The 16,355-nt window shown below is 36.2% G+C and overlaps 1 protein-coding gene and 1 long non-coding RNA gene across 2 annotated transcripts in view; both read left to right on the plus strand.

Moving 5' to 3' along the window:
* The window catches only part of LOC139150438 (uncharacterized), a 73,966-nt gene extending 67,873 nt beyond the window's left edge, over window positions 1-6,093 (plus strand). Inside the window, exons 6-8 of the mRNA XM_070722816.1 lie at window positions 3,833-4,042; window positions 5,420-5,545; window positions 5,998-6,093. Of these exons, the coding sequence (XP_070578917.1) occupies window positions 3,833-4,042; window positions 5,420-5,545; window positions 5,998-6,093 (432 nt within the window). The remainder of the gene's footprint in view (window positions 1-3,832; window positions 4,043-5,419; window positions 5,546-5,997) is intronic.
* A 2,862-nt stretch (window positions 6,094-8,955) lies between these two features.
* Window positions 8,956-12,088, plus strand: LOC139122375 (uncharacterized). Its single transcript, XR_011549439.1, has 3 exons — window positions 8,956-9,075; window positions 11,294-11,378; window positions 11,859-12,088. It is a non-coding gene; the product is annotated as an uncharacterized lncRNA (long non-coding RNA).
* The last annotated feature ends 4,267 nt before the right edge of the window (window positions 12,089-16,355 follow it).

Raw genomic sequence — 16,355 nt, forward strand, 5'->3', positions numbered from 1 at the left:
AGGCACAAATGTGCAATGCATCTCCGGTACAGACATTCCAACTCTAGACGTTTAAAAAGGAATTCTGGTTTGATGTTTGCGTATTCGGACTCTAAAGTTTAAAAAAACGCTTCCGTTAATTGTCCAACGCTTAAGTGGGCTCATGTTGAAACTTTTGGATGAAGAAACGTTTCCACCATCTTATTTTTTGTACTAATGAAAAATTCATTTTTTCCCATAAAGATATTGTTTGGGATGATAGCCGTTGACTTTCAGGTGTAGTTAAACTTCATAATAACGGAATCCCTGGAATTTGGTATTGACAATATCTATTTAAACGACATGTGTACATGATTTTCTTAAGAGACGATGAAGGTATTACGAAAGAGTCAACGAGAAAGCGTTTGCGAGTGCTGCAACTTTCAAAACGCACATTTTCCCATGAAATAACGAGTACCGTTCAAACTGCTTTATTATTTTTTCAATTGGTTTGTTACATTGTTTTCACATCCCAAAATTAAATATGTATTTTTGCATATAAATGAAGTAAAAATGACGTCATTTGCGATCATCGCTTATTTCAGTAGACCAGCATGGGGCAGGTCTATCAGCACTGGGAAAACAGTTGATTACATTTGGTCTACAATTGCTTTTACAATTTTAGATGACGGTTGAAGATCCAAAGAGGTTTTCGCAGCTGAAACTAAATAAAAAAATAAACATTTTCTTGTTTTAGCTTTCATCTGAAACTATAAAAATGGCTCCATTTCGATAAAGAGCAATAAACTGATCAGCTATCGGTCTAGACAGAGCTGCCATACGCTTGTTTATTGTAATTAATCAAAGTATGATACCCAAGCTAGTAGTTCATATCGTACATACTCTGTGTCCGTCTGACATACCGAGCTGTAGCACCGAATTGAAACCCACTGTAGAGTGCGAAATCTAAATACTAAATTATATGACATAGCTACGTGTTTGTTCATTAACATAAAATGTATAGTAGGGTTGATTTATCAAGTGTGTGTATGATAAGTAAGAGTAATAGGTTTCCATATAAATGCAATGATAAATGAAATCGTTATATGACTTTACTCAGATCCAGTATATAAAAGCATGCTGGACCATAATTGACAAAACTAACAAAATCCAGAGTAGAGTAGCGTGCTAATGCTCTTACGAATTTTCACTAGAAAACCATACAGGTGACGAATCTTTTTTCGATTATCTTGACCGTTATCTTTTCGCCCTTAAAGTTTATATAAAATATTGGTTTTGATTATCCTCAAAGTCATTAATATTCCATACCATTGATCAATATTCGATGCGAGCATTTAAAGACGTAAAGGCCGACTGTATTGTCGAGATTGACAAATTTACGTTTTTTGCTCTTTGTCTAAATATGATGTTTCTAGCACCAAGTTGTTTCGTTCGCATTTAAGATGTTTGTTTTTGTTTTCTGACCATTCTTTCATATATAATATATTACTTTTCAAAGACTTCCAAATAAATTTATTTATTCACACGCATTCACATTTTACACGATGCACATCACACACATATAAAATGGAAATGACTTTTTTCAATAACTAGTAATTTTACTCACGTTGTTGTTTCATTTTACAATCTTTGGTCATCATGAAATATTATTTACAGGTTGTTACAGACCGTCTTGCTCACACAAGTAAATCACCAACTCTCCAGTGCACGACCTCGAGCGTATGTGGGGGAACATTCAAGGGTATTCAGCGGGAGTTAGACTACATTGCTGATTTGGGTAAGATCAATTCTAAATCCTACCAAAATTAAAATATTTGGTACTTTTTCTGTATATATCGGCTGACGTGAAAATGTTAATTTCATGCAAATTTGAAACAGGTTTTTGTTCTAAAATTTCAATATATTCACTAGTCGTTCATTATTGTCAAAAAGAGAATTTAATCCTTTTAGATTTTCATCGATATGTTTTGTCCCTTATATGCTTCTAACATGTTCTGTATACATCGACATATGAGGAAACACACTGAGCTTGATTCATATCGTAATATAATATATAACAACTCAGTATAAATTTTAGTCAAATTTCGTCTCTCTTTCGTTTTCCTTTTCGATGGAAATTCTTCAATAAAATGCCCAAGTTTGTGTTTCTTTTATTTTCTTGTAGGCGTAAATGCGATTCGTATCTCCCCATTTGTGCTAAATACTGAAGATTCTTTTGGTAACGTCAATTATCTTGGCCGTTGGACTTTGGATATCTACAAAATTAATACTTACTTCGGAACTCGACAAGACTTGATAGATTTGGTCCAAGCGTGTCATTCCCGTGACATCTGGGTAATGGCAGATCTGTGAGTATGTTTACACTGTTGATCTTTCAGCGACGTCTTTATGTGTACAATAGAAGCGAAAGAATTAAAATAAAATATGAAATTCTTCAAATCTGAAATTCCCCAAAGCAAGAAAGTATTGGCTCATCCTAATCATTTACATCGTTTAAATCTCAGGATTCGTTTTCGTTTAGATTTGAAATGCGACAAAAATGTAAAATTTTTAATGTTTGGTACTTATCAGCTCTATTTCTCCATTGTATTTTTTGATGAAATTTCAAATGAAAACAAAGGGCTAAATGCTCCTCTGTTTCAATAGCCATCGGAAGGAAAAACTAACATAAATCAAGAGTTTAGACATGCAGGTTTATGTCCTGTTTCAAATTTAAATTTTTGCCTATCGTATTGAATGCAAATTGCTGTTACGTGTTTGAAACAAACTATTAAAACTGACAAAAGTTGGTTGGAAATACTAGGAATTATCACGTGAATTTCAGGATAACAATTGTTGTTTACTCTGAAATTTTTATCGCGTGATATTGTGATTACAAAGTGATTGTAACATCATTTTAATATTTACTATTTTTTGGTAATTTTTGCGAACAGGGTTATCAGGAATATGGGCTATCAAGATGGCTGTTCCATCAGCTCCTGTCCCTCCCCACAAAGAGATGTTTTCGACAAGTTTGTACCGTTTGATAAAGAAGAACATTATGACAATTTCAACGTAAGTGTTTGAAAATGGTAGTCAAATGTAATGACCAATTAGTAGAGTTAGGTATATCGTCTTCCTCGTAAACAACTTTTTTTTCATGTTCCCAAGGAACGTTTTACAGAATTTCTCCATTCTCAGAATCACTCGTTTGAAGTTTCTCTTCCATAACGATGACATGTCTGTGCTCGTTATTATTTACTGTACGCTGGTCTTCTTCAAGAGTATGCGCGGTTTTCCGTGACCATGTTTGTGAATCTAACATTTTAAAGTGTTTTATGTAAAAAAAAAAGGTTTGCATGTTACGTTTATTTGTTGTTTATTAGTTTGCTTTTGTTTGCAGAATTGGGCAAACTACCTTCCAAGGTTTGCATGTTACGTTTATTTGTTGTTTATTAGTTTGTTTTTGTTTGCAGAATTGGGCAAACTACCTTCCAAGATTGGATCATACAAACAGCTTCGTACGTACTACATTGATAAACTGGGTCCGAGAAGTGGCGACAGATTATGATATAGACGGTTTTTGCCTTGATGATGTAGATGGTGTAAGTAGATTCCATGTAACATGTATGGTATTGAAATATGTCTATATATAATTCCTGAATAAGTAAACGAAAATCATGTTTTCATTTTGATGAAGTCGTCGGTGAAAAATGCTTATTCCTCCTCCTCTTCCTCCTCCTTATCATCGCCGTGATCATCTTTATTATCTTCATTGTCGCCCTCGTCGTCATTACAGTCATCCTACGTGACTACGTGATCATCATTCTAAACTACTGTTCATTTCCGCGTACACTTCCTCTCACACTTAAAGATACGCAAGGACTTCTTAGAAGAGCTGAATAACTCGACCGAGATCTTTATAATTGGTCATGCCAGTGCCAGGGGTGATTCCTTAGCCGAATACCAACCAGCACTTGATGCTGTCTTTGATAACGACATGCAGTCGGCCCTGAGCTCTTTTTTCACAAGTACCCAGCCAAGTAATGGATATTATCGGATACCCGACGAATTGGCGCTCAGAGTAAGTATACAGCTACTAATAATCAGAACAGAAAAGATCGTAAAGTAGTATTCTCCTTCAAATTCACAAAAAGTTCTAAATATTCTCTTTTTACGGCTTGCATGGACTTCAAACACCGTCTTGCTGTATCTGAAAAGAGAAAGTTTGCTGTTTTCGCAGCGACATTTCAGGATGATGGCCAATACATGTTAGGCATTTAGGTTCTCTTGTCGAGTTATTAGCTTCTCTAGTCAAAACTTTTACATGGCGATTCTGATAGAGTATATAGGGAAAACACGTTTCCTATATACAACAAAGCCAAGTCCATAAAATATTGGCGAACACTCTGCTTAACAACCATCTTCATTTGTATTGTGTTTTAAATGCTATATGGACCCGGAATTGAACCTCAAACTAAGATATTTTCTGTTAGCTTAAAATATCTTCATTGTGCTTTAAAACTACAAATTAAAATTCGTAACTTACCATCCAACTTACTTACAGCAAAAAACAGGATGGTTGGACAGTCTCATATACATTACGTTTACTTTTTTGTACGTGGCACACAAGTTTTGTAGATAACATTGTAGATAAAAAGAATCGACTCATTTGAGTGTCTGGATAGAACACACATGGGAATTGCTAAATTACTAAGCTACTGCAGTGAACTGCAATAAAACTGCTCACACTAATTGGTTTCAGCTGTAGCCAGCTGGCAGATTAGCGTGTAGTGTGTTATAACTGGGCAGTTTCTGTTTCACCCGTGGCCACTTTAGAGTTGACCGAGGTTACTTGATACAGACAAAAAATGTTTCACCCGTGGCCACTTTAGAGTTGACCGAGGTTACTTGATACAGACAAAAAATTCTGCTTGTCCAAAGGCAAAACTAGCTCTGTCTGGGGTTGTAAGCTTAAATAAGTTACGATTGGCACCCTGTGTACAATGTAACATTACCATGCACTGGTCCATGTACAAATCTTGTTTATTTCAACTTCCCCAGACAAACTGTCTGCTTGGGACATACAATGTTGTCTACTTTGCCAGCTGGCTACAGCTGAAAATAGTGTGAGCAGTTTTATTGCAGTTCACTGCAGTAGCTTAGTAATTTAGCAATTCCCATGTGTGTTCTATCCAGACACTCAAATGAGTCGGTTCTTTTTATCTACAATGTTATCTACAAAACTTGTGTGCCACTTACAAAAAAAGTAAACGTAATGTATATGATACTGTCCAACCATCCTGTTTTTTGCTGTAAGACATGTCTGCCAAGAAAACCGCTTAGTCTGATCCTAACAGCTGAAATATTACTTTGTCAACGTGCTTTATTCAAAGTCTCGTTAAGAATTCTTTTCGCGAAACCATGGTTGGCGTTTAAATTTATGTTGACTTGTTTACAGCGAGGTTTATTCATGGATTCTACCGTTCTTGGAGGATACTTGGACAACGTCGATACACGTAGATTCCTGGGTGTCACTGATTATACTCGGCTTAGAAATGCACTTGCATATCTTCTTATGGCTGAGGTAAGATTCTCTATATCATTAATACCTGAACCTACGGAGCAATGGAAGATTGACAGGCAATGCGCTTTGCCAAAGTTGAAATGCACAAATTTATTGATGTAATTCGTGACAAATTACATCCGATACTCTTTAACAGTGTGTTAACAGTGTAAGTCTTTATATAAATACGCTCCATTAGACTCTGTAACACTCATGATGCATTGCGTCTCCGATTAGAACTTGCGTAATACAATTCTAGTTGTGAACCTGCTCGCCTTAAATCGTTCCGATATGAAGAGGAAAGAAACTATGGAAAGCTTGACTCCGTTTTTGATTATTGTAAAAGTTTGACACTTTAATTCAAGTTCGTTTTATCAATTCCACCAATTGATATGCATTTAACAGCAGTTGCAGGCCATGCTAAATGTACTCGATGAACTCGATGAAAAAAGAATGTCTGATCTTTTCTGCAGCTCCAGCAATTCAAAAAACGCAAGAAAATACCCTTTTTCATTGTGACCGAACTACTTACAACTACGCGTACACAGGACCTTCGCTGGTATGCATGACCTTCGTTGGCATGTTCATATACATAAAAACAGCTGAGCGAATAACAAGACTAATGACAATCTGAAACGACATTATGACTATGGTCAAAATTTTGTTGTTTGCAGTTAGTTCACAGGCATTGCACTTAGTTACAAGTACAGTTGTACCTAAAACATACAAACGAACGCATTGAAAATTTGTATCTTGCCGACACCTATCATCATTCACGGCCTGTCCCATACGGTGCAGTGTTTTCATTATCGTCTACGCTGCTAAAGTTTAAGATACCGGCTGACAGTGCATCATGATAGAACCGCTTTACTACAAGTTTCCTGTTGGTGAATCTAGGTGGTGAATTATATCGTTTACAGCCATAAATGAGCCACAAAAATACAACCGCACTGAAAATATTCGCGACAGACAAGGTGCACATACAGTATTATATTTGTACCTGTCAGTGAGATTCACAGGTCATAATCGTGTCATTGAGGTGGCACCGGTGTGGGTTTCAGATACAATGTAAGATACTAAGGAAAGTCAACCTTTCGTTTAGGTTGTTAAATGAAGTTTAGTTCTATTTATGCAAGCCAGGACCGAAAATATACGAGCGGACGACGTAAATACCTTGAAATGTTGCATTCGTACAGCAACAAAATCAAGAACGAGTTACGACGATACAGCTTACAGTGTACTCACTTCATGTTTTCCACTATCCGATCACAAATTCCTTTCTAAGATGGTAAAATCGGCATATTTGACGTCTGGGAACATGTATAATTCTTCGACATAAATCGACTGGTACTGTGCATTCATAGATGTCGCAGAGCTGCTTGCTCTTTGCTCTCATCTGTTCATACTCGATAGAGTTTGAACTCGAACGCTGCCGTGGCGCGAGTATTTTGGCGGCCTCATAACTTTCACGCAGGGATGAATTTATGTATCAAAACACGAAAACACAGTCATTTTACCAAACTCCAGCCTATGTTTTACGTCCAACGTCATCGTGAATTCAAAATAAATCTTCTTCAAATTGTGAAAACCTGTGTCGACATCTTAATATTCAAATTGTTCGCTTCAAAAGTACTACATAAACCCTCCCTCGAAGTGGGATGGCTCAATAGCGGAATATTATCAAGATGTGATACGGTTGTCATCACTCCTTAGCAACCAAATGTTTATAAGTACAGCAAGGAGCAAGCAAGGTCGATTTCAGTTGATTTCGTCGCTAATTTCGGAACGTCCGTAGGAAAACAGCCATAACCAAAGCATGCATGTATGATAAAGGGGTTATTATACGAAGTTTGGGCCATACCGCGTCGTATTCTCGTGACGTGTCCGCATTTCTACTCGTTGCTGCGCAACTCGTCAAAATATGGACACATCATTTGAAAACGACGCGGTATCGCCCAAACTTCGTGTAAATACTGTAATGCAACGCATCGATATCGCGATTACATATCGAACTTAAAATATTTTACATGCAAAATCGCTTAAAATGAACTTTAAATATTATGTAGTTGTTACATCGCCGACGGTATTTATACAAACTCGTTATTTGTGAGTTCATCGAGTTGCACAACACTAAAATTTAACAATCAAAGCCAATCTCACGCTATACAATTGTTTTACATTACGGCGCGTTGAGCTCTCAAGCAAAAATGTACGCAACGCGCAGGTCTTCTTCTTGAGAATGTAAACCCTGGCTCCAGCCAATCAGATTGCCGGATTCCAGCTAAGCATGCGGCCTCAGGTTTCCTTTTACAGTTTAAAGTTTTCGCAAAAGGTTAATATTTTCTGTTCGAAATAATTTGTCACCCTCATGTTTTTGTATTTACCGTGCTCTTTTCGTTATATTTTGTACACTGTATATGTAGTGGATTCCATTTCTCTACTATGGGACTGAACAAGGACCGCAGTTTACAGGTGGAAGTGGCTCCTCAAACCACGAATCACTTTGGCCATACTACATAGAAGAGAGGAGTCTATATCAGGTTAGAGGAGAATCTCTTACTTATGAGCTTTTTGTATGGGAAAATATATCGAAATAAGATTCTTGATATACTTTGAGACGATTTTCGAAGGGAACACTAATGATTGGTTGACTCGATTACTTGAATACTACCGTATTTGTAAATGGATTAATGGAGAGAAGAGCACTGGATGGATAGATTGACGCAAGGCAACGTAATAGATAGCTGGATGAATAGATTGATAGGTGGATGGATGGATGGATGGATTGACAGGGAGACGGACGGACGGACTGAACGTTTGTCAGATTGATAGAGGGACGGGGACAGATATACTTACAGGGGGAAATGGTGAATTTAACAGAGGGACGGTAGGATATATAGCTGACATTAGGGAGAAATAAACAATGAAACGAAAAAGCCGGTACCTTTAAAAATCGATGTCGTCAATTATCTTATCATACAAGTATATTGATCGCGGAAATAAAGCAATTGATCGTTCAAGAAATAACCTTTCTATGTTCGCAATATAGCAAGGTTGGAACTCGAATAAAGTATTAGTCAGAGAAAATTTAGGTTTGACATTCAACGCCAGACTTTCAACATACCTTTCTTATATAGTAGCATAAAAAAAAACACCTCATCAATGGGTATACCCTCACTGTTGACCAGTTCTCTCTCTAGGTCAACTTACCATCAATCACGCATATGTATTTAAAATGATCAAAATCTTGTATTAAATCGCCACTGGCTGTGACGTGGTTTATTGCTTAAGTGCTTTGTCGTCTAGAAGATATTTGCCTCAATCTCTCCGTTGGAAAGGGTTTAATGAATGATGTAAGTCCAACACTCATCGTTGGATAAAATGCTGATTGATTCCAAATCAGTAACTGTTCTTTATTTACCCACCAGTTCATATCGACCATCCTCAAGCATCGAAAAAGCCTATTTGGGTCTGCAGTCAGCGATTATCAAAACGTTGCCCAAGTGGATTGCTCCTACGACGAAGAGTTTTATTCTTTCACAAGAAAAACGGTAGGTTTAAACAAATATACAGAGAGAAAAGGAACCGTATCATATTCACAAGCCAAGTTTGTCGACTCCGAACAAAAAATACGGGATTTATTCTCTGGTCGTTCTACGTACAATAACCCGCGTCTATGTCATCACTTTGGTGCGTCGGACTTTTTTGCGTCGATCTTCGGTGTGCTCGTCCATGTAAACAAACAACACGGCGGCAAGTAGTTCTTCCGAGATCAAAAAGTGTCTGACGTGAAAATATCGTAATCATTAGTCATTTAGAGTCTGAAAAATACATCCAAGAGGCAAATTTTGAGTCCTTGTGTTTTCGTATTGTTGCCAATATGCATCGGGGTTCGTATTCGTATAGACCCCGCCGACGCCTAAACTTACGACGCATTGTGTACTTTCATGTGGTAGACATATGACTTCCACTGCAACAAGGGATCAAGTGCGGTATCCAGGCCTCCAAAAGTCATGTAATGAAATCGATATTTTCATAGACTTCGAAAACACAAGGGTGTACCGCCTGTATATTCCTAAGGAATTATATGAATTATTTGCGGAAACAATGAACTCGAAGCTAGTGCCGTTACCGTGGGTTCCGTAAGCATTGTAACCAGGGTCAAATGATTGACAACTTTCCCACGGCTTATATTATTTCTAAAGCAGTACAAAAGTTTAAAGCGGAATTGTCACCGTAAACTTATTTAAATTGCATGTGATAAGTATATTATTCCCTAATATTTTTCTTCGTTCAACTCGGAAAATACGAGTGATGTATTTATGACCGTGTCACCACTCGTCTTCGACTCGTGGTGACACGGTCATCACGTCACTCGCATTTTCCTTTGCTGAACAAAGAAATACATTAGGGAACATATCGAATTATAGGTGGCGACAATAAAACGAGTATGCAGTTATAAATGTATGTATAATAAGACAAAAAGACCAGGAAAATTAGGAGCCAAAAGAAAATAAGACTGAGACAGAGTGAAATAGTTAAACGCCTCCCTCTATATACTTGTTAGAAATTATGAAGAAAACATAAAGAGATTGCTAGAAGGTGTCGTTCCGATAAAACACCGTTTTACATATACTAAGGTAATGAACGCAGTAAGTATGTATGGCAATTGTTACTCGTTTCATGCATTCATCTGATCGTAATTCATGAGTTGAATTCGAGTAATTGGTATCAAACGTACTCGATGTTCTCATTTTTATTGTAATATTGCTTTGCATCGAACAGGATTGCAAAGAAATATATATATATATATATATATATATATATATATATATATATATATATATATATATATATATATATATATATATTATATATATATATAATAATATACATACATATAAATTGAGAACACATATACCTTTGTTACCGATTTAGTAATTATTACTTTGTAACACGATTGGAACTAAATTGGGATAATTGGATTGGCACAATTTCTCAAGAATTTTAGAAATTTGTCTAATATTACACCATATTTGCTTACCATCTTTAAAATTTTATTCAAAATTTACGATGCTGTTGAAATGTTATGAGTAAGAATCAGTGCATGATAGTATCTAATGCAATATTGTTCAAAACATTTGAACAATATTCATATTTGAATGAAAATATGAGAGTTTGTCGGTAGTTTCCTCATTACTAAAACACATGTAATAATTTCAGTTTGTCACTTTTCCTCAATCAAAATGAAGATTTTCGATTGATTTACTGTTTAGTCAGGCAGGGTCATTTAAAATGTGCCCTGACTCAATTTAATGTTTAGGAAGCCTTAAATTCACGAAAAAGTCAGGGGCATTTCAAAAGTGTCCTGACTCAAAAGTCGTTGATAAGAGAAATTTTAAGCATTTTGTCTCGTTTCTTTGGTACATTTACATAAGAATGAACTTTTTTCATGAAAATGAAACCGATGAAAGAAGTATGCAATAATCGTTGTGTTTTCGTTGTTTTGTTCGATGAGAACAAAATGTCAAATTTTACAATATTCTATCATTTTGTAAAATTTCAGCTGTAAAAATTTCGATTTTGGTACATTTTCCTAATAATTACTCTCATCCAATTATCCCAAATTAGTTCCAATCGTGTTGTTGGTTACACGCAATCACGCTATTATCAGATGGATGAATTTTAAAATCGCTTGAATGTGTACAATTATGTTACATATCAAACTCAAATATTCGCATTTTATGTTTTATTTTATTCTTTTAACAGACATTAATAATCATATCAAATAAGGGATATACACAATCAAGTCACCCGTTAACCATAGAAAACCATCCCTTCGACAAAGGAACAGGTAAAATCAAAGATAGAGATATAATGTTTACCTTCTTACTTTTCCTTTCTGTGTACAATTATACCAAAGTTTAACATTCATGCATATTATAACCCTGACATACCAAGTTAGTCTCAAACTTTCTGAAATTTGCATGAACTTTAAGTGCTTTAGGCTGGCTTTCATGTATTATTGGAGCGGTGCAGTTAGGCTCTGAAAGATATAAGAACGACGCCAAGATACCAATCTTTTATTGTAAGTTTTTCTAAAAATTAAAAAAACTACACCATCTTGGCAATGATTTACTGATTGTTACAATGTACCTACACGGACAGACGCTTATAATGAACTGGTCACATGGGCAGCCACAACAAAAAATTCGAATTTCTCTTAATACGTTCCCCTTTTCATGTTTTTACTTAACCCCTTGTCTGGTTTATTATTATTTTAGGAAATAACGTATTCAGTGTTTATTTTCGGTTTTATTTTATTGCTTTTCAGAGCTGGTAAACATCTTTAATTCGGCTGATAAGGTCACTGTAAAGGATGATGGTACCATCTCTATCATACTAAAAAACGCCGAACCAAAAATATACAGCGGAGGAGCAATGCTTGGCCAATCTCTCGTGCTTATCCTGGCCATATGTGTGTCGGTTTTATACGAGATTACTGAGCATTGGAAGATTTAGATATCTCATCCACTGCTTTTCTTAATTTTTCTTCCGGTGCAGCTTAGCATCATTTGCTAAACTAATTTCCTTACAACCTGGTACATTGCCTTGATTAATAATTTAATTATATAATGACAGATCAAGACAAGAGTTTTATAACGGAAATATTCTCTCTATCTCTCAATGCAACTTCGTTTATCGTAAAAGTATTAAACGAATGCAAGGTCATTGAGTATGTTAATTTTATTTCGAAATTAAAGGGCCTGTAGGTTTTATGATGTGAGTCCACAGTTTTCAGCTTATCAATATAACCTTTACATTTATAGACGCCATTATTATCGTTTGCAGTTGAATTCTGGTCCGTAATAAAATGCAAATGTAAACAATGACAGTTTATTGTACGTATAAAGACGCCCTGATAGAATAGTAGAGGGTGGATGTTTTAATATGCTTTGGGACGTAGATCAAACACTTGCAATTGACAGAGAAAGCAAAATCAAATGGCGAAAATCATAAACAGTTACAACTTCTGCCCTTAAATATAACAAATGAATGATTATATTTTTACATTCATATTGTACTCCTACTGAATTCACAGAATAACCGAATCTTGCACATATCGAGAAATATGATACAAAATTCTGCTGTGTAGAACCACGTGAGCAAATTATTATAGGTTTCAAATATCTAAAATCGTCAATATGTCAATTTGCCAAAGTACTACCAGGAATTAATCAGCCAGGGTTAAATTGCAGAGAAATAAAACAGCTTATTTTAACCAGACCACGTTTGATGTGTACACCTTTTCAAATCGATTCTTTTATTTCGTCGATGGTTTACCAACAAGAATTGATTAACCTTCATATTTGTTAGACAGGGGATTCTTTTCGGAATGGGTTTCGTCCCCAAAGTTCTACTGACTTACCACGTATTGAAAGTCCATGTTGTAACAAAATTGTCCGATCAGCATCATCATTTAAATAAATACGCCACAGGTTTCAAATGCGTTGCAAAACCTCCAAACTGCCGATAATGACAACTTCGGAAATGGCTGCTATAACTTCCTCAACTCGCAACCATGAGTACTTTCCCTTGGTAGAATATCCGACTGCTTCAGAAAGACCGAAACGTTTCTGATGACATCAAGTACAAAAAACAATTATTTCTTGAAACTTTAATGTAATTTTAGAATGGAATCTGACATTCCGATGGAAAGTACATTCTCCCATCTTTATAATTGCGTTTTTCAATCGACATATGTTTAATGTTCTTTTAAAGTAATGTTGATGTTAAAATTGTATTTTATCTTTATACTGTACAGTCATATAAGATAATATACAGCGAAGGTTCACATCTGGGCCAGTCTCTCTTGTTGGTCGTGGCCATATGCCTTTTGATTTTATACGAGACAATAAATCCTTGAACGCGCAAGGGATATACTACGATAATGGTATATATCTTAATTTCTCATGCAAAAATATATCAGTCTTTTATAAGTTTCTTCTTAGACTGAAATATTCAACCATGTGTAATTCCGAGACCATAACCATAAATGTCCCAAAGAGCCCTCACATGCATTAAATCTTTATTTTTTAATTTCCTCTTACCGGTCCAATAAAACTTCTATTAAACATAGTAGCTTTGTTGTCTCCGTATACCGTTTCTATTGAGGGAAATGTAGTGACAGGCTCAAATATTAGGTTTTGATGCAACAAGTCTGGTAAATTTGATTCGACGTTTTGCGCATACACTGAATTACACAGGGACAAACAGACAAAGTGACAGATACACGGAGAGACGCACTCTCACACACAGACAATGCTCTCTAAAACCAATGCAACTATATGCTTATACAGGTGTAAACATATTTCATCGTCTTGCACATATACTTAAGGTCAAATCACCTGGCCTTTCTGCTGACTTCGTATCCAAGATGACATCCCTATGAAGAGTAGAGTGTTTACTTAGGGCCCTGTCACACCTTGACGATTTAGCTGGCGTATGCGCTGGCTTGCTGAACTAAGGGACCGAGCACAATTAACGGCGGGGGGGGGGGGCGGAAGAGAAAATGGGGGGGCCACGAAAAAAAATGAGTGTTCTTGGGGTGGGCCATGAAAATTCCAAGGAAGGTAAGGGGTGGGCCACCAAAATTTTTACACCATGACAGACAGAGAATATTTTTCAGCATTTTTGTTCCTTGTTGAGGTTGGAGTTCCTTGTTAAACTTCTTGTAGCGTGATGAAATACAAGTCTTGAACCTCACAATGCAGTTGTTCTGTGTAAAATCAGCAATATTATGATTAAAATAGCACAACACAATACTGACAAGTATATTCCCTTACAAAACTGAACTGCCTATTAGCCAGTCCACATAACTGTGTGGAACAGGTGGCATGGCTATTTGAGGGAAAATAGGCAGTCCATAGCAGCCCAACCTGCCACATGCCAGTATTGGAAATACGACATGTTAAAATTTGAACATTCATCACAAGCTATGCATGTGAAATCAGGCTCAGCCATGTGAAGTAACCATTCATTAGCAGTCCTATTGAATTCATGACAGAAGGGAAGATTGTCAATGGATTGAATGGTAGCTTACACATGTGGCAGTAAAAATTTAGACATGCATTAATAAACTCCAAGGACTGACTTGTTTGTCAATTCTCATGTTTTCATATCCCTATTGTCTATTTAATGTAAATAAATTAGGCGGCACTCATGTGTAGAGTTGTTTTTACTTGAGTTAAGTTTTTTCAGGTGAAATTACTCATGTTTGCACTATAGAAATGTCACATGGGTCACATGCACTGCTTACCAGTTAAATTGTTCTCAGACTTAAATATTTAGTGGGTACAGAAGCAACGGTTTGCCATTTTAAAGTGACAGTGTAAAGCTGTAAGTTTTGATTTTGTTAATATTTTTGTTATGTATTACTTTATTGGTTCACAAATTTAAGTTGAATTAGCTCGTTGATATTATCAATACAACCAACATTCACTTTGTGTGCATGTATATTATAAAAGTCCACGTGTTATTGTGTTCAATTAAAGTTAAATCCAGACCAAAATGTGTTTACCAACAATAACAATGCTGACTTTACATAATACAGGTTGTGAACACTGGACATTTGAACGTGTTTTAGAAAATAGAATAACATTTGCAATACTGGCTAACATGATTTTGAAAAGAGAGAAAAACCTGTAGTCGATGTACGAAGAACAAAATTTCTGCCAAAATTATGAAGTTACAGACTATCCCTTAAATATAGTTAGAATTAATTTAATTCATCTCCATTCAAAAAAAAGAGACCAGGATTTTCAGCATAAACCAATGAATATGACAAGAGGGGAGTAATGCAGATGGCTGCGAACGTCTGTGAGTAGTAAATTAAATCAGATAAATCAGCACAGATCAAATTTTAAACATCGTTTATTTTTATTTTCAAAATGTGAAATAATTAACACATGTTCACCGCTAAATATTCAATATGATCGGAACCTGCATTCTATTGAAAGGTACTCACATGGTTGGATCTGTCAATAAATTTTGTCAGATCATCACACAACGACGAACACACTTGCGACGGTTCTGCATCTGCCATTGTAAAACTTTCGCGATCACAACTTACATAAAACTTAATGGAAACGCAGTACAGGTACTGTTCATCCCCAAACCGTTCAAAAATCGAGCCGGATCGACTAACGGTTCTGACGATGTATGATGTCGTGACTTTGGAAAGAGTTGCGTTTCCGAGAGTGGACGGCACGCAACAGGGTATGAACGTAAGGGTCCCGTAAATGAGTATGCTGGAATTTAACAAGGCTGATCAGTATTGCAACGGGGTTCACTTAGTGTGCTGGCTTAGTGTGCTGGACTTCCGTATTTTAACTGATCTCTTCATATAAAGTCATTTTTTGCTTATTAGAAAAATCTAAAAGAACAGTTTACGCGTACTTGAAATGTCAAAATTTTGCGACGGTCACGACCCTTGACCTTTCGAATTTGACCAATGCTTTGTGTTCCCACGCGATCGTTATCGGACACATTATGCGTTGCATCTCTCAAATGAGATAACGCATAGTTTTTTCAAGTATTAACGGCTGTTCAAATCTCCAGCTGAATCTTACGAATTATGGCTGATTTCTCAGTCATTTCTTCCCCCAGTGACGACACATTTTTAGTCAAAACAGCAAGTGAGTTAGGTCTATGTATGTTTCGGTGGACATTTCCCGCGACATTGTTGGATGCAGTGACCGAGATAGCAAGTCGCCGTGGACGATAATTTTCCATTGATCCGGTAAGTATTTGAAATGCATATTTATAAAGG

Source organism: Ptychodera flava, chromosome 2 (assembly GCF_041260155.1).
Source record: "Ptychodera flava strain L36383 chromosome 2, AS_Pfla_20210202, whole genome shotgun sequence".
NCBI classification, from domain to species: Eukaryota; Metazoa; Hemichordata; class Enteropneusta; family Ptychoderidae; genus Ptychodera; species Ptychodera flava.